General features: G+C 54.5%; 6 protein-coding genes across 6 annotated transcripts; 2 read left to right on the top strand and 4 right to left on the bottom strand.

Annotated features, from left to right (window-relative positions):
- Positions 1–2,279: 2,279 nt before the first annotated feature.
- On the top strand, positions 2,280–3,071 carry N7482_009368 (fungal specific transcription factor domain-containing protein; the record flags this gene model as incomplete). The annotated part of the gene is made up of 1 exon (XM_056691492.1): positions 2,280–3,071. One exon carries the CDS (start codon positions 2,280–2,282, stop codon positions 3,069–3,071), a length of 792 nt encoding a protein of 263 aa, XP_056539198.1.
- A 2,171-nt stretch (positions 3,072–5,242) lies between these two features.
- N7482_009367 (uncharacterized protein) lies at positions 5,243–6,328 on the bottom strand (the record flags this gene model as incomplete). Its single annotated transcript, XM_056691491.1, has 2 exons — positions 5,243–5,741; positions 5,832–6,328. The coding sequence occupies 2 exons, from the start codon at positions 6,326–6,328 to the stop codon at positions 5,243–5,245; spliced, it is 996 nt and encodes a 331-aa protein (XP_056539197.1).
- Positions 6,329–9,226: 2,898 nt separating this feature from the next.
- N7482_009366 (Zn(II)2Cys6 transcription factor domain-containing protein) lies at positions 9,227–10,259 on the bottom strand (the record flags this gene model as incomplete). The annotated part of the gene is made up of 3 exons (XM_056691490.1): positions 9,227–9,932; positions 10,000–10,097; positions 10,155–10,259. 3 exons carry the CDS (start codon positions 10,257–10,259, stop codon positions 9,227–9,229), a joined length of 909 nt encoding a protein of 302 aa, XP_056539196.1.
- Positions 10,260–12,860: 2,601 nt separating this feature from the next.
- On the bottom strand, positions 12,861–14,653 carry N7482_009365 (putative RAS small monomeric GTPase; the record flags this gene model as incomplete). Its single annotated transcript, XM_056691489.1, has 5 exons — positions 12,861–13,027; positions 13,082–13,099; positions 13,581–13,718; positions 13,818–14,255; positions 14,608–14,653. 5 exons carry the CDS (start codon positions 14,651–14,653, stop codon positions 12,861–12,863), a joined length of 807 nt encoding a protein of 268 aa, XP_056539195.1.
- Positions 14,654–15,719: 1,066 nt separating this feature from the next.
- On the top strand, positions 15,720–18,672 carry lreA (uncharacterized protein; the record flags this gene model as incomplete). Its single annotated transcript, XM_056691488.1, has 4 exons — positions 15,720–16,473; positions 16,553–16,647; positions 16,711–17,149; positions 17,225–18,672. 4 exons carry the CDS (start codon positions 15,720–15,722, stop codon positions 18,670–18,672), a joined length of 2,736 nt encoding a protein of 911 aa, XP_056539194.1.
- A 677-nt stretch (positions 18,673–19,349) lies between these two features.
- On the bottom strand, positions 19,350–20,570 carry N7482_009363 (uncharacterized protein; the record flags this gene model as incomplete). The annotated part of the gene is made up of 1 exon (XM_056691487.1): positions 19,350–20,570. The coding sequence occupies one exon, from the start codon at positions 20,568–20,570 to the stop codon at positions 19,350–19,352; it is 1,221 nt and encodes a 406-aa protein (XP_056539193.1).
- Positions 20,571–20,877: the final 307 nt, after the last annotated feature.

Here is a 20,877-nt window from a genome sequence, read left to right as displayed (position 1 = left end):
ACCCTATTAGCAGAAGCCATCGAGGCCCATATATGTCGAATAGTCGGCCGACGAAAGGGCCCTATCGAACATGGCTTCAGTTGTGATCTCATGTACTGTACATTGAGTGAACACTAGGAAATCGTTTCGTTCCGTGTAGCCCAAGGCGAGCCATAATCTGACTCACCGTAATAAACATCATGAACATAGATATTGCCGGGATCCACGAAATGGTGCGTGAAGACATGGTTTGTAGTTGGTGACCTTGTAGTACGCTTGGAAAAGACCCACGCCTGTCAAGGGTAAGTATTCAAACTTGAGTCTATCACCAATTTCGAATGTTGAGTTCCAGTGACTGGACTCTATACATACAATTCGTCCATCCAAAGCTAGTGAACAACCCAAAGAAAGTCCCAAGTACGACGAGCCATGCTCGGAAACCACCGTCCGGAAATCTGGTCGGATCATTGACTTCGATCTCTGGGGGATCTGCGCCATGACTGTCCTCCGAAAGACCTTCCTTGAAGATCCTTTTCCCGGGCATGATTGGCACCAAGGTGAAATAAAGGTCCAAAGAAATGTTGGAAATAATTTGATTGCTTATTCTCTTTTGCGGATGTACTCTGGGGACCGGTAATTTATATTGTTGTCATTTAAACACTGAAGGCCTAGATCGGATTGAGTGACACGACTGATATCCAATCAAAACTACTGGCATCAGAGTCAGGCGATGAACTCATCATAGTTTTTACAAACCACGCCCCTGAACTGTCTAATTATCCGCGTTCGGTCCATTTTATAGAGCGCGGGTACCTTTGATTGGACCGGTGGTCCGAGCGCACCAATCACAATGCTGTTATATCAGAACCGACCCACTCCCGAGGAGTCACTCCTCACGACACCTTTCAGCTGCTTCGCTGCAAGACGTCTTGCAGGAATGACGATCTTATGATGGGTCCAGTGAAGCGACCATTCTCTGGTGCAGTTTCCGAGCCGAAGCGAAGTGCCTGGCAACAGCCAGCATCATGCGAGTTTTGCCGACGAAAAAAGATCAGGTGCGACAAGCAACATCCGTGCTCTAGTTGCACAGCTAGGGAAGTTAAATGTGAATATGATTCAGGTATTGGGTCCGCAGAATTTGAATTGAATGTCCATTAGGTTATAAGCATATTGGATTAACTTCTACAAGTAACAGCAACGGGGGATTCGACCCTCCCCAAAAATCAGGTTAATGTTCAGGCTACGCATTTGAACTCCGCGACGCTAGAAAAGTACGCTTTGAACATTGTTTGTACCATTAATATTGTGAGCTAACATTAACGAAGAACCATACAGGAAATGAACGATCGCTTAAGACGAGTTGAGATGCTGCTTCTCAGTAGTCCAGGCCGACATTCAGCCGTAGATCTGAATCCAGACTTGTCGTCCCTTATACCACATCCTCCCTCTGATGCGCCAGTAACAAGCCAGCTTCACAATTTGGATAATCTCGAGTCAATTGCAGCATCGTCACAGCCTCCAGGAACGGCTGAGTCTCATCAAATCCAAGACAGTTGCCCAGCCCGCCCAGCAAATGCGATAGCAAGCTCTACTGTGGACCGGCCCAAGGAACCACCTGCCAGGACAGAAAAAAAGGCAACAGAGCAGCTTCCTAAACTTCATGCCGCCTGATCACTTCTTGAGCACTATATTCAAGCAGTGGACTGTCTGGATCGCGTCATCCATGTCCCATCGACATGCACTCTTCTCGAAACAAAATACTCCCGACTTTCACAATTAGCCACCCCACCAGATGAAATTCTTACCTTTTTCCTTCTATGTTAGGTTGCCTCGGCCTCATTCTATTTTGGCTGTGAGCACCTTCATCTCCCGTCTCACGGATCATGCGTGGACCCTGAACAACCTCGTATCTGGAAGGAGGCAGCTCTGCAGCGCATTATGCACCCAGATGAGCTTTTCTCGTCTTCGCTGATGTCACTGCAGTCTGCCTTGATCATGCTTTTTCTCCTCTGGGATTCAGAAGGCCAATCAAAGAGATATCACACGGTAAAAAGTTTGGCATATACGAAGGCCGTCCAAATGAGAATCCACCAAATCGACGCGGGGTCGCAAGATGGTGATTCAGATCCACTCGAAAGAGAAATCAAGCGGCGCTTGTGGTGGCATCTCACATATACAGACTAGTAAGTCATAAGTCATATCTAGTCGGGTTTGATCCGTCTATATTGACTCCAATCCACAGGTTAGTTGGGAGTGCCCCCGGGCCGCAGGAAGGCATCTATTGCATCAATCCCAATCATATGATGGTCAATTACCCTGCCAATGCAGACGACGAAGAGTTCATAGTAGGGGGGAGCTTCGCGGATTCAACAAGCGATGCCCAACCAACTTCGATGGCATTCTTTCTCCACCGTATCAAGCTCGCTCAACTCTGTCGCGAATCTATGGACCGCCTACAATCCGTGAAAAAATGTCCACTCCAGACTGTTTACCAGCTCGTCCTCGGTATCAGTGAAAGGTACATGTCATTCCTAAACGAGCTCCCATGGTTCCTCCGCCTGGACGAAGAGACTCCGACAAAGCATGCAGAATTAGCCACGCAACGACCCTATATTACGCGCCAGCGTGCCGTGCTTCTGTACGGATTGTATTCGCGCCTGGGTCGTCTGCACCGGCCGTTCGTTTCCCGTGGATTCACAGATCCTCATTACGCAACCTCGCATCAGATTGGCATCGAGTGTGCAGAGAAGCTTCTGCAGATCCGTCGAATGACGGCCGTGGGCAATATTTGCGCTTTCGGCGGGTCGCACAGTGTGGATCAACATTCCTTCAATGCCATGCTTCTCCTCACGATAGACGTCATGGCGCGTCCCCAACTAGAGATTTCACACCGTCGAAGACGTGATATCATTGAAATGTGTCATCTTCTCAGAGATGATCACATGCGGGTGGGTCGGCCCAGGGATGGAATCAGCCGAGCAGTTGGGCTCTTGCTGGAGATTGTGCAAAGTCCTCACAAAATGAAACCTCTGGGTCCTTTTCAAGACCGGCCCACGTCATCAGTTGTGAGAATATCCCTGAGTTGCCTGTAGAACCGCCATCGGATAGATCTAGGGCAGAGTCCGTCAGTCGGATGCCTTAGATGGATGAAGTATTTCCTGGTTCTGCGGGTCGGGACATCAGTCATTTCTTCGATGAACTGCGACAGACTCTTCCCAGCGCAAGTTACATGTCATGGGAGGATTTCTTTGACTGGCAGGCTCTGTGTTGATGGGCTCTATTCTGCCCAGGGTTGCGATATAGTTCATGTTGGAACGTCATTAGATATTATATCGAATATCTCTGTCTTGCTAATATTATACTTTTGCAGCGGCGCTATCTGCACATGCTACAGTATAATCACAGGAAAAGGACTCTCTCCAGTTCAATCAACAGAAGTTCCCATAAAGACCTACTTGATAATTGAACATGCTAGAGATAAGGAATGGTCATCAGCCGAACCTGAACTAGATCTTAGAGCGTAACCTAAGATGTGGTATCCCCAACCTATTCCAAAAGGGATTTCAAAATTGTGATAAAGTGATAGTCAACACAGGCTGCGGCTGAACCCCGTATCTAATGCAGCAACCGGTTCTCAATCAAATCCATCCGATTTCAGGAGGATTGAAGCCCCTGTCAAAAAGCGACCAAGCCAATTGATCTACTATGAACGGAGTACGGATACTGTTGTTGAGATGAACCGATGATCCATGATCCCACATGAGAGTAATGTCGGAACCCTGACGATGCTCCGTAAGCGGGATAGCGTAACTTCTGTAATACTTCAATACTCCCTGGTCTGGCCACAGGCTTCCCAGAAGCACCCTGTTCCTGTCAGTCGCTAGCGAGCAAAATCAGCAAAGGATACGCACTAACCCAAGCAGACAACCAAAACTAAGACTTGGCCCGCATAACTTGCTCCGCCACTCACTCTTCAAACGTGCATAACTATGGACGGAGTAGGCGGTCCGAACCATCGGATTTCGATGCTGATCCATCCAGCACAGTACACATACCGTATCCAGTGTCCATACGGCACAACATTGTTACACTACTGTACAGTGTACAGTGTACATATACCGGGTCAACCAAACTGGGCCTTGGATTTCCTGAAGCGGCAACGAAAATTACGGCTTTCCCGAAGGAGCACTTGCGTCCCTGGCTGGTGGGCCTGTGGAGTGGAATCAGCCGCATTGCCGAGTTCTGGATCGCACCCACGTTCTGGAAGCCTTGGTTTTTCTGGAAGGCGGGAGTGTCTCCGCTGCGCGGGACAGGGGCGCCAGGGTTCAGGTTCAGCCGGCGCGCACAGGTTGCGAGATTTTTGATTTGAGTTGGGGCCATGAGAATGGATGGGGATGGGTCCTGTTGTGCGGGTTGGGACATGATTTGCGTTTTTTGCTATAGTCGATATACTGTAGAAGGGCGATTGATAATGCGGCGGGTGGATGAGGGTGCTCTCTGCCTTAGTGCTGGACTACTGCAAGGTTTATGGGGTACTTAGTGAATTTGGTGGGATGGTGTCTGCAGGAGGGTTGCGTCATTGAACGATTATGGGGCTGGTGGATTGGGGAAAAAAAAAAACCTTGGTATTGTTGTTTATGCTAAGGGAAGATGGTGAGTTGAGCCCACTCCTTAGCCGTATTAATAATTGTCAAGAAGATCTAGATGCAATGGCCGATGACCCAACACATTATACAATTGCCTAGTCCAGCATACATGTACTCCATAGAGAATGTCTCCCACAAATTGTCCCAGCTGGGCAGACCAGACCCATCTGGCGTGCAAACCCCACCGAACCCACGTCGCGTGGCCGAAAAACAGATTCGGGATCGGCTAGATGTCCAGGATGATAACAGAGTTCGGTTCGGCATCGGTTCGGCATTACGGGATTGTCCACGCTGCCGGCTGCCGAGGTTGCGGGCTGCAAACCTCCGGACGGTGGAACTAATGTGTGGCGAGATGTCTACTGTTTACGATCTACGATCTACTGTCTAGATGCAGATCAGATGACGTGCCTAGATTCAACGATTCAACGATTCAACGGTAACAGCAGATAGGAATATTGACGTTTCATAACTCGGTATTTTGTTGTACTAAACACTACAACCTGGTCTATATCCCCGAAGACCAAGAACCCCAGTTGCCCCGGCCCTTTCTCGGCCTCCGCTCGGCCTCGAAAGGCGCCCCCGCAACCGTTCTCCCCGTACGGAGCACACCTTCCAGCTCACTCCTTCCATGCCTTGTACACATTCGTACAACCAAAGACCTGTCCCTTTTTCAAGAGCACCATGTTCCGCCACTCGGGCTCATTAATCGCGTTCACATAGCGGCTGGGTTCCACACAGAACCCTGCGCCTTGACTGTGCGCTGGCGCGCCATTGAGCTCCGGGACATTGATGTACTTGCCGGTGTAGAACTGGAAGGCCGGCTCGGTGCTGTGCACCTCTAGGTGCACGCCGGTGCTGCGGTGGTTGAATTGCGCCAGCCGGCGCAGCGGCAGGTTGCGCGTGTCAAGCGGGATCTTGGCGGGCTCGGTGTCCATCACGAAGACGTCGTCGATGTGGGGGCCGGTCGCGGCGAGCACAAACGGGTTCGTCACGTCGCGTGGGAATTTGTCGATGGTGCCGGTGGGGATGCCCGTCTCGTCGAGCGGGAGGTAGTCGGCGGTCGCGAGCTGGGCGCTGGTGCCGGTGATGGTGGGGCCGTCGCCAATGTTGAAGTAGCTGGGGAAGGGTGATTAGTTGGGCGTGTTGCTCGTCGGCCTGGGTCCAATAGGTCCAATTGGCGATGGCGGAAGGAGGGGACAAGCACACCTGTGGTTCGTGATATTGACGACGGTCTCCTCGGCCTCATCGCCCACAAACTCCACCTCATACTCTGCCGTCAGCACGGTCTTGGCCTCCTCCTCCTTGCGGGCCGTATACCACACGCGCACCTCGACCGTGCCCGGGTACCCCTCCTCGCCATTGGCGGAGCGGTACTTGAACAACAGGGCATCGCGCCCATGTCGTTGGACCGTGTGCGGACCGTCGAAGATGCGCTTGCCCCAGCCGGTCGGGCCGCCGTGCAGGGCATTCGGTCCGTTGTTCTTCACCAGCTGGACTGGCTGCCCGTTCAGCTCCTTGATGAGCCCGCCCTTGATGCGGTTGGCGACGCGGCCAATGGTCGCGCCGTAGTGCGGGGTATTATGCTTGACGTAGTCATCCTGTGTGGGGAAGCCGAGCACAATGTTCTGGCCGCCGACGCGGAACTCTTGGATGATGGCGCCGAGTGACAGGAAGGTGAACTCGGCCTGTTCGGGGGCGGACATGCTGCGAGTGCTATGTACAATACGGTGTGAGCGCACGGAGAGGGGGAGGTCGTGGTATTATTAAATGTTGCTGTAGCTGCAGCTGTAGCTGTTGTAGCTGTAGATGTAGATGTACTTATGTTGGAGGGAATTCGGAGGGAGGAGTGGGATGGCCGAGACAGCCATGACGTGGGAACCCCGCAATGGGCACGGAATCACGCCCGGGGGGGGGGCCTAATTAAGCTGGGAGGCACCTTTAGCCTAAACAGAGTGTTGCTGGGCCAGGGGAGTGGGCAAGTCGGGCAGAGACTGTCAGCCGGTCCCGCGCTTTGCTTGGCTTTGCTTGGGTGATGGCCTTATAGCCTAAGGTCAGGCCAACTCAGCGTGTGAAGTGCTCTGAGCACGCGTTCTTTCTCTTAGCTTCATTTGAAGGCCTGGTTCCTCAGGCGACTAGTCCGACTTCCCCAGGCTGACGCGGCATTCAAAGGAGTGGACAGGGCCGGAGTTGGAAGAATATGCGCTCCGTTCCCATTCCGTCTGCGGTGACAGCTGACTGCTGGGCACCTCACCACTTATGTATTATGTATACTCCATCCTTGCCCGCCACAGGGGGATGGCCTGGTATATCGCAGCTGCGGACTAGCCTGCTCGGGCTGAGGCCGGCACCACGTCCGGGCTCGGAATGAACGGGGTTCCGGTTGCCGACATGTTAGCCTACCCCGGACTGGACGTGGCCCACCCAGTTCCCGGTCAACGGTGATCGGAATCGAATTGCGCCTAGTCGTCATTATTCAGTTGCCTGGCATCGCCTGGCCCTGGGATGCCAAGACGGGGGCGGTGCTGCCCCTGAACTTGGGCCAAGCCCCACGCTCAGCCCAGCCCCAAGAGAGGCGGGCGAAGTATACGATATATCGGATCCGTGCCCACGAACTACTGTATGATTTCGTACCGAGTACGGACGGAGAAACATCTCCGTAGAGGGGTTAGATGCAGATGCTCCATAGACGCAGAGACAGAACAATGCAAAACTCGCCGGAGAATAGACTTCCGGACTAGGAGGCATCCGGTCGATCTCGATCTACAACACACAAGACTGTCCTGTGCAGCTAGTGCGGCAACAATTGAACCTGTCCGGAATACCAGCGGCGTGGTTCTTCACGGCCCGAGGAGGAGTATATCGCCCAGGCCAAGATGGGTTGCGGAACGCCCAGTAGAATTTACGCCTTCCAAGAGTCAAGCAGTCGAGGGAAGGATAGACAACAGCCAGCACGGAGTACTCTATACCGAGTCGACTATGTATGCAGTCTGCTACATAGTTGTCCTTCCCTGAGCCCACTAACGCACAGCACAAAGCACGAGCTCTGCCACCCGCGGAACATTTGGCCTAGTTCGGCAAGTCGGCATCTCGGTCACTTTTCGTCCGGTGGAGTGTAGCAAGCGGTGGAGTTGCAGCAAGCGGTGGGGCTGGGAGTGAAAGTCTCCCATTCGGGCAACCAGCTCGCGCAAATCCATACCAACGAGAAGAATCTTGAAAAACAAGTGAGAAATAAACTAGGAGTGGAGACTTCCCTCCGACAGTGTCTACTGCAAGGCCATCACCTAACGAGTTAGATCCCTGATTGCCCTCCTCAAGACCTGCTGATCCATACTCCCTTCTCCATACACTCGGTCGGGATCCACTGCGCAAAGCAAAACTTCCGCTGACTACGCCGTGGATCGTCCAGGGAGCACCTGCGACGTATCGAGCGGTAATGAGAAGGAACGTTTCAAGATCGGACGCCACAAAAATACGAAACCTGGGCTGTGCACACACCAACGAGGCGCATCCTGCAACCTTCGAGGTACCAAAGTACGATCTTTGTAAAGCATGGGAGAGTATAGGGATCGATTCTCACCGATTGATGATGAAAAGGGAAAAAAAGGAAAAACTCAAATCGCGTGATCCTCGTATAGGTGGGTGGACTTAAGATGGTGTCGCGCGCGAGCTTATGTCCGAGCTTACGGCCAGCACATACTCCATGCGCATAGTCGTAAACTCCAGTCCGGACAGAGTAACTCCGTGCGCTGTAAGCCAGGGCAGCGACAGTTTTGTCAGTCTTACTCAGGAACTAACACGAATGCGCAGAAATTGTTTCCGTCCTCGGTTTTTGGTCATGTGTGATCAGGCCATGGTAATGGGTAATCTATCCTCTATAAGCTCCAGCCAGGATGGCAGGGGACCGAGCATGAATCAGCCTGGAAGTCGCATTAGTCAGGTGGAGCGATCTGGTCGGCACGCAATCGGCACGCAACTCCGGCGTTGCACTGTCGAGACACGGTTCCATCAGTGATCATTTTGGTCCAGACAGGGCCGTGAACGAAACTAGACCTGGATCTGGACCTGGATCAACCTAGACCAGGGTCCCTTTTGGCACGAGGGGGGAGAGGATGGGATGGGATGAGATGAGATGAGATGAGATGAGATGAGACCATGGAATACTGCGACTGCAATATGCACCTATAGAAAAAAAGGTAAAGAAGTGAGATGTAGTCATCCAGTGGATTGGTCAGAAATTATAACAGACAAAGAAAGAAAGAAGAAAAAAAAAAGGAATAAACGCCGCGCGACACCCGTTTTAACCCCGACTCCAGTTGTGAGAAGAAACCAGACCCCCCCCCGAACCCAACACTGTACAGAATTGATAGGATCGCACTTGCGAGCGAATCCAACAAGCATAGAAAGGGAATGGAGGTGTAATCACCCCAACCACAGAAAGAAAAGTGTGAACAAAGGAGAAAACAAAAAGGAACATGTATAGTATACATGCATCACGTCATACGGCGTTAGGTTCGAAAATCAACAACAAAGATCAAGCAGCACAGGCAACAGTCGACGCAGAAGCAGCAAGAACCCTGCCCCGGCCCCGTGCTGAGCCCAGCTTATATCGAAGTGATCTCTGTCGCATTCGGATTCAAAAACTCCTTAAAGTCATCATACTCGCTGGATGGCACACAGTTCATCGGCATTTGGCGGTGGAACATCGATGACGGCATCGGGTCCTCAAAGTGGTGGAAGGTCGCATAGTCGGCCGAGCTCATCATATCCATCTCGTCGTACGGATTGAACCCGCCATGATTCCCCGGCCACTGCTGCGGCGCACCCTGTAGCGCCAGCGGATTTACCACGCCGTGCATCGACAGGGCGTACTGCGGCTGGGGCGCCGGCGCGGCACTCATCGCGGGCTCGGGCTTGATCTGCGGCTGGGTGTGCACGACGTGATGCGTCGGACTGTAGGCGGGCGGCGTCGGGGGCAGGGTCTGCTGTGAAGAGAAGGTATCGGAGGAGTAGCGCGAGCGGGCGAGGGGACTATGGGGGCTGTCGGAGGAGCCGTCGGTCGATTCCTGGCGCTGCATGCCGTTGCGCCAGAGCTCGTGCTGCATGGCCTCGGGGTTCTCCTCAAAGCGCTCGCCCTTGGAGTGGTCCAGGGCGCCGAGACGTTTGAGCAGGTCGTGTGTGAGGGGGTGGCCGTTCGGCTCCGGCTTGAGCAGGTCGCCCGGCCAGCCTTCGCCTTCGATGCTGCGGCGGTAGAGTTCTTGCAGGCCGTTGACAAGCCAGGCTTGTTGCTGTTCGAGCATCTCAACGTATCTGGGCAGGAAGGGGGGAACGGTTAGTATGGCCCTTGGTTTGTATGTGTGTGGTATGCCATGCTCACCCCTTGGGGTACACTTTATCATGGGCCTTCTTCCGTTCGCCGAAGACGCAGACGGCATTGTCTGCTCGACAGCGCGAACATGGACTGCTTCCGTCGCACTTGTGCCCGGTCAGTCTCGCGGTGTTTCTGGTGATCCCTTCGATCTGTGCACATACCTTGGATTTCTTTAGGCGACAGCGGTCGCAGGCCTTGCACACGCGCTTGCGCACGTTATCGGAGTGCGAGTGGTCCGACGGTGGTGTTGATTGGCGGGCGGCCATTGTGTATGTGTATGAGTGTGATGGGGAGACTGATCACCAAAAAAAAAAAAAAAAAAGAGAGAGGGAAGGCGGGTAATAAAGAGGTCGAGAGAGTATAGGGAGGAGTGAAATGTGGAGCAGAGCAGAAAGGTTGTCTGGTAGGTTTGGATTTTGCTTTTGGCGTGCTCGAGTTATACTTCCAGATCCGGCCAGGAGGACAGCGAATGATCGACGTCAACCAGTCAATGATCTAATGACGATGTCGTGGGAGTAACAACCATCCAACGAGAATTGACTTTGAGTAGAAACTTTGACGGTACGCCCAGGTTCCAGAGAAGAGTGAAGTAGTAATCAGAGTTGTCTTCGGTCGGTCATATACTAGTCATCAGCCGTGGGCGGTGATTGCCGGTTGAGTCTTTGAGTCGGTAAGGTAAGTCTGTAGGAGAGGGACTTCGACGAGGCCGGGGGGAGGGGGGGGGACCCTTTTTTAGTCTTCTTTGATTTGAATCAATAATCCGAGAAGGAAAAAGGATGGAATTTACAATTTAGCATTTATGATTTATGATTTATGATTTTATTTTACGGCTCGAGGGATTTGGGAGAGTGGTTGTGGTTGACACGGCCCATACGTCCAGCGTACCGTCCAGCGCCTCACAAAACGATCGGATCCGATCAGAACAAGTCGAGGGGGGCTCCACTGCAGATGATTACAGAGCGGTACTTTTTTTTTTTTTTTTTTTTTTTTTTTTAACTTTTTTCTTTTCGGTTCTGTCCTGATTACTCTATCGAAGGAGTGGAGTCGGGAAGACTCGGCATTTCACAGCCAGCGAGGTCAGCCCGCGGAGGACGGAGCTTCCATCGGCCCTCGGAGCCTTGCCAACGGCCCTGACGTACACCCGGCAGGACTATACTTCCGGCCCAGTCAGGCACAGGCAGAACAAAAGCACCCAGAAAACATGGAAGACAGCAGAACAAACCGGGTCCAGACAATCACATGGCGATCGTGCGTGCCATTATGTAGTGATGATGGTCTGGAATCCCTGGCATAAATCATAACTCATCCCGAGTGCCGCATAATGTGTAGCACGTCCGCAGGAGAATGGGCAGGGTCAACAGCCCGCCTTGGCGGCATGCATAATAATGCGTATAACGTGCACTGCTCGGCAGGGCCATGCCGACTCGGGCCAGAAAACCTCGCACTCAGTACGATTACGAGGCCCCCATGATGACCATGGTCTCAACTCGAACCGGGAACGGGGTAATATCGAGAGAGTCTGTGGGATCTAAATTGCTTCCCGGACGCTGGATCTAGCCGAGTTCAGCGTCCCAAGGCGTGAAACAAAGTTTGTCAATCGACAACCACTCAATGCTGGGCGTGCTAGGAGCCAGTGAGTTGGTCCAGTTACTTCTGTCTCTGGGCTGTTAGTGGCCGATCCATCCCAAGCTGACGTTATTCCAGCCTTCCACCTAACGGCCGTATCGTGTACTGTGTCCCGTATTGTCGCCTTATCAGGGGTTTGCGATTGTACGGTACTGTACTGTCCGTACCGTAGACTGGACATCGGTCAGCTCGATTTGGCCAATGGTCCTCCCATGGCCGTGATGAGTGCCCATCGCAGGGTAAGCATAGCATTCGCATCTATCTTTGGTGTACACTTCGCGTCCGGGGTGCATTGTTACTGAACTGTCATAACGAAACTCGAAATCAGTACCCTGGACCCCGCGACTTGATCATCGGCGGACTGCCCCAATCGATTCGCCCCCGGGCTGAGACGCCATGTCGTCCAGGACGATAACCCGACTGAACACGACCCTCGTGATTCATGACCGCCGGCCGAGTCCAATAGACTCGGCGAGGGCGTCCGCCCGCCGCAGGTGGTGCAGTAATCGATCCAGCGCCGCAACCGTGCCCAAAGTCCATGACGTGACCACTTAGGGCCGCGCCCCCTCCATTTCGTGATCCATTTCATGGCCTCATGATTATTCCTGATGCTTTACCGACATCGTATCAACCGCGTATCTTCATGAGGCTGTGGCGCACAGTCTGGTCCTCTAGATAAGCCCGAAGCGCCTGGTCCACGCAACCGGGGGACCTGGAATCTGGCCCGACTTTGGATAGGAAACTCACAGGCGCGGGGACTAGGCGCGGGGACTTGGCGTCGATGGTGAAGACGTGATTTGAAATGCGGGAGCGCACGAGGCTGCGTCGATCTGCCGCACTGGTTCGTGGCTGGGTATACACTTTTGGGAATCACTGGAGAATGGTAGGCTCGTGTACTCGACCACGGCATCGCAGTCTGCTCCCTTGGGCTCGACTCCAAACCGGCGTCTCCTATTCCCATCCAGGCACGATGCTCGCAAACCACCACACTCATTTCGGGGACTCGTGAGGGTTGCGTGACCAGCCTCCTCATTCATCACGACACCCCGTCGGATAGCGCAGATCACCCGACGAGGATCTCCGAAGCCGGAATGGTGACCTCATCGCCCTGGTAATCGGGTGAAGCAGGATCGCCGGATCAGGTAAATGGTACAAAGAAGAGCCAAAGGGCCATTCCAGGCACGATCCGGAGTCCCCTCTAGGCCCAACATGCGGTCCTATCTCTTCCCCCTCCCCACTCCTCACTCTTCCTGGATCGCCGATATAGAGTTGGAGATTGTCTTCCGTGAGTGGCCGTAGATGCCCTGCTGCTGCTCAACCGTGGATGCGATTGTTCTGGCATTTTGCTGAATCCGGCGTGCTATTCCGATACCATTCCTTTCCACGTGAGAGCCACGTTTTGAATCGACTAAGGAAGTTAAACGCCACGCTTATCGTGGTTCTAGATTGGTTAGAGACGCACTGTGACATGGAACATTGACTGTTGACTTAGAATAGACTAGCAGAACTTTGATGGAGAGAGAGAGAGAGAGAGAGAGAGAGGAGTAAAACTCTGATTACTCTGACTAACAGAACTCTAATAACTCTGATAGAGAGATAGAGAGAGAGAGGGATAAAAAAGAAAGAGATAGAAAAAAAAAAGGGGGAGAGATAAAGAAGAAAGAGAGAGAGATAAGCGCCAGAACAGGAGCACAAGGGGGGTATATGAAGCAAAAACAGTATACGATGTATCTACAATCCCACGCGCCCTAACCCCAACAGCAGCACAGTCGCCGGAGGAAGCAATCTTTGGCTTCCTCCTCGTCCTGCGCGGCGTCTTTCCCCTGCGCTTTCTCGTTGGGTTCGGTCTCTGCCGCGCACGTGGCCCTCCGTCCGCAATCCCCGGTCGAGCTCGTGGCCTCCGCCATCTTCCGGCGGATACCCAGGCCAAAGAAACGACGCCGGGACCCAGGCTCACGCACCCTGCTGGCACTGGCATCCGCCGCTATCGGCGGCAGCGCCGTCGTATGCACCGATTGTCCCGCGCGTGAAGGGGGGCGGACGCGGGGTGCTTTGTTGCTGATGAACGCGGCGCGTGTCGACGACACGACGGACGAGGACTGCAAACCCTATTAGCACAGCACCAAGCCTAGCCTTCCACCCGCAGATCGAGACAGAGACATGGATCACCATCTCCCGCCATGCAGAGAAACACATACGCGCAAACGTCTCCTCAATATTCACCATGTCCCGCGCACTCGTCTCCATAAATCCACAGCCGTGCTTGCGCGCGTACTCCAGCCCATCGCGAGACGGCACCGCGCGCCCGTTCTTTAAATCACACTTGTTCCCCGCCACGATCTTCACGGGCGGCGGGAGTCCGACCGGCGCTCCTTCAGCGCATCTGGCCCCGAGTTCGCGGCGGAGCCGGTCGTTGTCCTCCACACGCTGCTCGGCCTCCATGTTGATCAAACCCATGAAGTGGTCTAGGGTCTGTAGGCTGGATGGATTTGTAATGTCGTAGACGAGCAGGAACGCGTCCGACTTGAGCGTTGACGCGGTCCATAGCCCACGGTATTCCTCCTGGCCGGCGGTGTCGGTGATGGAAAGGAAATAGGGTAGGCCGTCGACGGTACGGGTTACCGAGTACGAGTCCTCTGGGATGAGCGCATTAGACGGGTGTTTGTTGGTCACAGTCGCAGTCGCAGTCGCAGTCGCAATTGGGTCAGGAAGGGTGAAATACCGATCGTTGGGTCATATCTACGATGGAGTGTCAGCGACAGATCCTTTCCAGTACTCAAATATAAGAATGTATTGGGGGTTGCGGTTGGAGAGCATTACTCGTGGATCCATTGACTACGGACCAGCCGTAGCGTGATGGACGATTTGCCTAGCACCCCGATCTGATCAGATCTCGATCGCACGAATCCCACAGCGCCGGCACCGAATCATAAACTCGCAATGGTCCCGGCAAAAGATAGAAGGTTAGAGAAGGTTGCATGAACGTACCACATCCGCCGTCGCCGCAGATAGTGATTGAGATCTTGTCTGCCATCGCGTGGCCGACCACCGCGGTCGGCTTGAGGGGAAGGCGGTCGGGGGGGGAGGCTGGACACCAGTCACGCCGCGACACGGGCGATGCCAGGGGTGTCAGAAGGGGGCCAAAGGAACGTAAGGACGAAAGGACGAAAGGACGAAAGTACTAAAGTACGAAAAGGAGGGGAAGAAGTTGGGTGTTGGGGGAAAAGGGAGGAAGGGAAGCTGAACAACTGAGGAGCAAGCTTGGGCGCTAGTCGCAGGGTCGCGTGCGATTAGACCAGCCTAGACGGGAACTCTTCAATGTATAGCTCTCTCTATGCTTTGCTTCTTTCTCGCTTCGTGCTCGCTTTATAGGGATTGTCTTCCAGAGAACCCCTTGCGTTTACCGATATACACATCCATTGTCGGCTTCTTTTCTCGCGCTGGCGGTCTCCGCGACACCTGTCAGTCTCCTCGGACGTGCGAGGTGTCCATGCGCCGACCATTTGTGATGGATCAACTCCATCCGCAACATCCCCTTCGTCCCTCCACCGCCTCATCCACCCCTTCATGGACAGGGTTAACAAAAACCGGCACGATGCAAGAAAGGTTCAACATGCAACATGCAATGTGCAACATTGCAGCATTCACGATCTGGCAAACTGATCGAGTGGGGGGCTGACCGCAATGCCATCGCGTTAAAGAATCCTACAGCGACGACTGCTCCAAGGGCTGGCCGCCGCACCCATCGCATCCTTATTGGCCCCGCCGCGCCAGCCAACGGGTCCACAATGACGGGTGTTTGTACTTTTGAGCGAAAGAGGAGAGAAGAAACGGGGTTGACGCCTTTTCCTCCTCTCCACGCTGTCCCCAGGCAAAATCGAATGCTCACAGCAACCTACTCGCTTTGAGGGCTCCTGGATTCTATCATCGCACCGTTGGCTTCAACCCCGCGATTAAGTTTTGATGCGGAGTCACCCGTCGACAGCGTTTATACCGGAAACCAACCCGCTGGTCCCTCTTTCCCGGGGCTCTGGAACTCGTCTGGGCTTTGCATTCTGGACCCCCCGCAACCCGTGGCCTACTTGGTCTTCCCCAGAAATATGGCCAACCCTCTGAACAGTTTCGACCTCGACTATGGCGCCGCCCGCGATGACGCCCAGGATCCACGGGATGAGGTGGCGACCCACCTTCAGTCGTCCCTTTCCTCGAACGAGCCGTCCTTGATGGGCTTCGCCAACAGTGTCGGGAACTACCCTTTCGGTGCTACGCTCCACCAGGACAGTGATCTGGCCCTTCAGAGCTTCGACCAGACCCCAAGAGCCCAGGGAGAGCTGGAAGGCCGCCTCTCAAATGTCATGTTGGCCTATGATGTGCCCACGACGGGCGTGTCCATGTCCATGCCCGTCGACGCCGGGGGCGCGTTCGCCTATGATATCCCGACCACCTATCCCGCAAACTCGATGGGACTCGTCCCGCCGACGGACCATGGACAGCTTTATCCGACCTACTCTCCCTTCCACCAGTCCATTCCACAAGGCGGCCAATATCTACAACAACAACACCAACAACAACAACCGCCATCATCCCTTGGAGGGCCACCACCTCGGCCCCAGCCACAGGGAGGCCCTTACGACGGCAGCAACAACAGCAGCAATACCGCCGCAAATTCCACGGGGAGCTTCGAGGACTCCGACTTCTCACGGGCCAGCGACCGGTCGCAGCAGGTGCCTATACAGCAACCGCCCCACGAGCGCCAGCAGTTCCCTCGGTACGGACCAGCGCAGTCTGCGGCCCCGTATCGTCCATCGCAGCCGGTGGCCATCCAGCCTAAGAAGCCCGTTGCCGCTGCCAGAGGTGAGTGATCATGCCCACGTATTGTAACCCATTGGCTTCCCCGTACCGGCATGGCTGACGCCACCCCCTACCTCTCCAGAGCATCCCTCGCCGGGACTGTCGACACCGGATGCGTCTAGCTCGCAGCATACCGGCATCTACTCAAGTAGTGGATTTGACATTCTAGGTGTTCTCGTAAGTGACACTTTTTTTTAACTGAGCATGAGCTGGAACTAGGAGTCTTACGCTACTTTCTAGAGCCGAGTGGCCCTGCGGCCCAAACCCAAGATTAACATTGGCGCTGTCGACTTGTCTTGTGCCTTTGTGCTGTGTGATATTACGCGGGAAGACCATCCGATTGTCTACGTCTCGGAGGCATTCGAGCGTCTAACTGGCTATACTAAAGCCGAGATTGTCGGCCGCAATTGTCGATTTCTTCAAGGTCCGGATGGCCAGGTTGATGCCGGCGCAAAGCGCTCCTTTGTCGACGGGCAGACTGTGTACCGTCTGCGGTCGACCATTCATGATCGCACTGAGATCCAGGCCAGTATCATCAACTACCGCAAGGGTGGGCAGCCGTTCATGAACCTCATTACGATGATCCCCATCCGGTGGGATTCGGAGGATTATCGATTTTATGTCGGCTTCCAGGTTGATCTGGTTGAGAAGCCCGATGCCGTCCAGGCGAGGAACCCTGGTATGTTACCCAAGTGGTCCATTCCTGTTGCCGTTGCTGTTGCTGTGACTTTGACTTATTGACTCTTTTCCATAGATGGTACATATACCATCAACTATCAACGCGACCAACTACCTCAGTATGTGGTGCCGCCCGCCGAGGCGTACAGGCTCCGACCCGATCTTGCCACACAGTTCGGTCACGACGAAGTTACGGCTATTCTCAACGCTGTGGGTGTTCCGGGGCCTAGTGTGTCACAGCACTACCTAGATCGCATCTTAGTTGAAAATACCGACGACGTGATCCATGTGCTCTCATTCAATGGTGAATTCCTCTACTTATCACCGTCTTGTAAACGGATCTTGGAGTATGATCCAGTTGAACTGGTGAACAAGACGCTATCGACGATCTGCCATCCCAGCGACATCGGTCCTGTGATTCGTGATCTGCGAGCCAGCACGACCCCAGCCCCGGTCAGTGTTGTTTACCGGATTCGTCAAAAGTACAAGGGGTATATGTGGTTTGAAAGCCATGGTGCATGGCACATTGACCCGAACCAGGGCCGGAAGTATCTTGTGATGACTGGCCGTCCACGACCCGTGTACGCCCTAGACCAGATCGCCCAGCTCGGGTCCAAGGCCGCACTGGCCGAGAACGACATTTGGGCCAAGGTCTCCCTGTCCGGCGTCATTCTGTTTGTTACTTCCAAGGTGAAGCCAGTCCTCGGACGCTCACCGGATGACCTGATCGGCAAGGGCATGCACGAGCTGATGGAGCCCGAGTCCGATCCCAGCGCCATATTCGACGCCCTCGACGCAGCAGCCAACGGCCGGGGCCATAACGACGGCGAACCACCTTCATTCCACCACCAGATGCGCCACAAAAAGGGCCACTCGCTCTCCGCCCACACAACCCTCTACTGCGGCGACACGCAAAACTCCCGACCCTCCTTTCTCGTCGCCCAGATCCGCTTCGCGCGCGCATTCCCGCCCTCCACCTCCGCCACTGCCGCCGCCGAAGACGAAGAGCTCGCCAACGTCCCCAGCACCTCCAAATCCATCACTCTAACAACCGCCGACCCCAACCCATCCCGTCAATACGGTGCCCTCGGCCAGCACATGCCCGACTTCTCCACTCTCATCGGCCTCAACGGCCTGCCCACTGGCAACCGCAGCATCTCGCCCTCCAACGCCCCGGCCACCTTCTTCACCGAGCTGAACCCCACCCGCGGCTCCAGCTGGCAGATCGAGCTGCGCGAGCTAGAAAAGCAGAATCGCACGCTGGCGGATGAGTTGCAGCGTCTGCTGGCGCGCCGGAAGAAACGTAAGCGCAAGCAGAGCGCCATCTCAGTTGAGAAGGCGTGTGCCATGTGCGGCACGAAAAATACGCCTGAGTGGCGCCGCGGTCCGAGCGGGAACCGCGATCTATGTAACAGTTGTGGACTCCGCTGGGCGAAGCAGGTGCGCAGCCAAGCGCAGGCTGCCGCGTCAGGAAGTGGTGCTGTGCCTGCTGGGGGTGGAGATGGAACTGCGGTACAGGATTGAACGAATGTTGGCTGATTCCGATCTTGATTTTGGCACTTGGTCAACGCACCCTTATTGGTAAAGTGTTCTTTTGTCCGGTCTTGTTCTCTCGGCTTGGCTGGGGTTTGGGTGGGTCAGTTTTGAGTTCTGAGTTTGAGTTTGAGTTTGAGCGAGCGGATCTGCTGGTTTGATATACCCACCTCGGTTTTGTTGTTGAAGGCGATTTTTCAAGCCGAAAATAATGGTTTTCGAGCGAGTTAGTTGCATTTTTTTTTTTACCTTTTTAAGTCTTTTGATCTCTTCCTTGACTTGGACTCTGGTATTGCGGCTTCTCGTGCACGTCATTGTCTTTTCCAGCATGCTTCGACAGAATGCAGCTTCTACTGTTTGATATTCATACCCGATTCTCCTCTGGACTCTTTGCTGATAGCGATAAGCAGACGTTAGTAGTTGGAGTAGAAGAGATGGTAGTTACTCTATTCTATGGTAGTACAAATACACCGAGCCCTCTGGTGATTCCGGCTCTACTATACAAATCATGGCCTGTTCTGCGTTTTGTTCCTCCTTTTCTCTCCACCGTCCTTCTCCGGTATCTCCTTTATCCGCCCATGGAGTTCCGGAGGCATACTCCGTCTGCGCCTCCATCTCGGCGTACAGAATTCTTCTGTTTTGCCTGATGCTCTAGGGTCATTAGCAAGCTATTCACGCTGTGCAGACACCATCTTCTTCCTGGCCTCTAACCACTTCGTCAACCACTCCCGCTCGACAGCCTCAGCCTTCGCCCCCTGCAGCAACGCCGCCACATCTCCAGCGCCGCGCTCCTCAACCGCAATCCGAACTTCCTCGGCACTCAGCGCGCCCACTCCCGCGTCAGAAATCATCCGGTCGTCAATAGTCATGTAATGCAAGTGCCGCAGTAGCCGCGGCCGATACACCGGCCCTACAAGCAGCCGCCCCAAGAACCGATCGTGCTTCGTCACAAGCCCAAATACCGCACATGCCTGTAGGACCTCCTCCGCACTCGCCCCCGCCGCGAAGCTTGCCCTCGCGAATCGCGCTAGCTGCCCGAGCTCCTCGTCGCTGCCCATCGCGGGTGCCGGTGCTGTCTCGCCCGCCTCCGCAGACGCCGCCGCATGCGCCTGCAGCGCGAGAACCTTCCGCTTAGACCCCGCCTCGCGCTCCTTGGCCAGTTGCCCTGGGACCCGACATGTGGCCGGGGTAATCGCGTTACCGAAGATCGGCACAATCAGCGGCGTGAACTCGCCGCAGATAATCAGGATGAGCGTGAACGGGATCATCCGTCGCACGTCACGGGCCGAGCGCCGGACGAGCTGGAATTGGCCCCGGCCCAAGGGTAGTTCTGGGGTGGAAGGGGAGGTGAGGATGGCCTCATTGAAGGCTGTGCTGCGTGGCGGTGAGACGGGGAAGTAGGCGGGGAGGCCGAGCTCGCGGCGCAGTGAGAGGGCAGCACGGTAGTTGTGGTAGACGTTTTTCAGGCCCGTTTTGTAGAAGGTCAGGTAGGCGCGGCCGACGGCGATGAGGCGCTTGAGTTTCTCTGCGGTTGGGGTGGAGGCGGGGAGCGGGTCTGGGAAGTCGAGAGGCGCGGGGAAGGTGCTGAGGGGTGCATTGACGTGGTTGGGGGAGAGGTCGTCTAGAATTGGTGTGGTTGAGACTGGCAGATTTGGTTTGGATGCTGATCGGACTCGGGGCCGTTGTTTGGGGGCGTGGGAGGCCGCGGAGGTAGAGAATGGAGCGAGGTGGTAGCACGCCAACGGGAGGGGGCGCAAAGGTGTGTATGAGAGGCGTGTGGCTCTTAAAGGAGCCCAAAGAGACCCCGGACCCCGGACAATGCTCGTCATGGTCTGGCTGGAAGTGATGAGGTAGGTGCAGGAGAAGGAGGTCGTGTGCTTCCGCGGCATCTCGGCGTCAGATGTTAAGTGGGCACCCGATTTCTCAGGCACCTCTTACATCGAGTAGCAAGCATTAGGGCTGGTGCGATTAATTTCTGTCCTGAACAATTAACAGGGTTGTAACACTAGGTGTAAAGCCGCGTGCATTTTCATCAACCAAAGAGGGTGAAAATCACGAATCTTCCAACTTATCGCTGGCGAGTTGTACTCTTGTTGCCCTTTGACAGAACCCTTCATTAGGGCCGTGAATTTTATGGCCTTTTTGTTGAAGCTCGACTATTTGATCAGGTAGATACTGTCTAGCATTCGTTACAGT

Source organism: Penicillium canariense (assembly GCF_028826845.1).
Source record: "Penicillium canariense strain IBT 26290 chromosome Unknown utg000007l_segment0_segment0, whole genome shotgun sequence".
Lineage (NCBI taxonomy): Eukaryota > Fungi > Ascomycota > Eurotiomycetes > Eurotiales > Aspergillaceae > Penicillium > Penicillium canariense.
The sequence above is the reverse complement of the archived record's forward strand: the minus strand, read 5'-3'. Positions and strand labels throughout refer to the sequence as shown.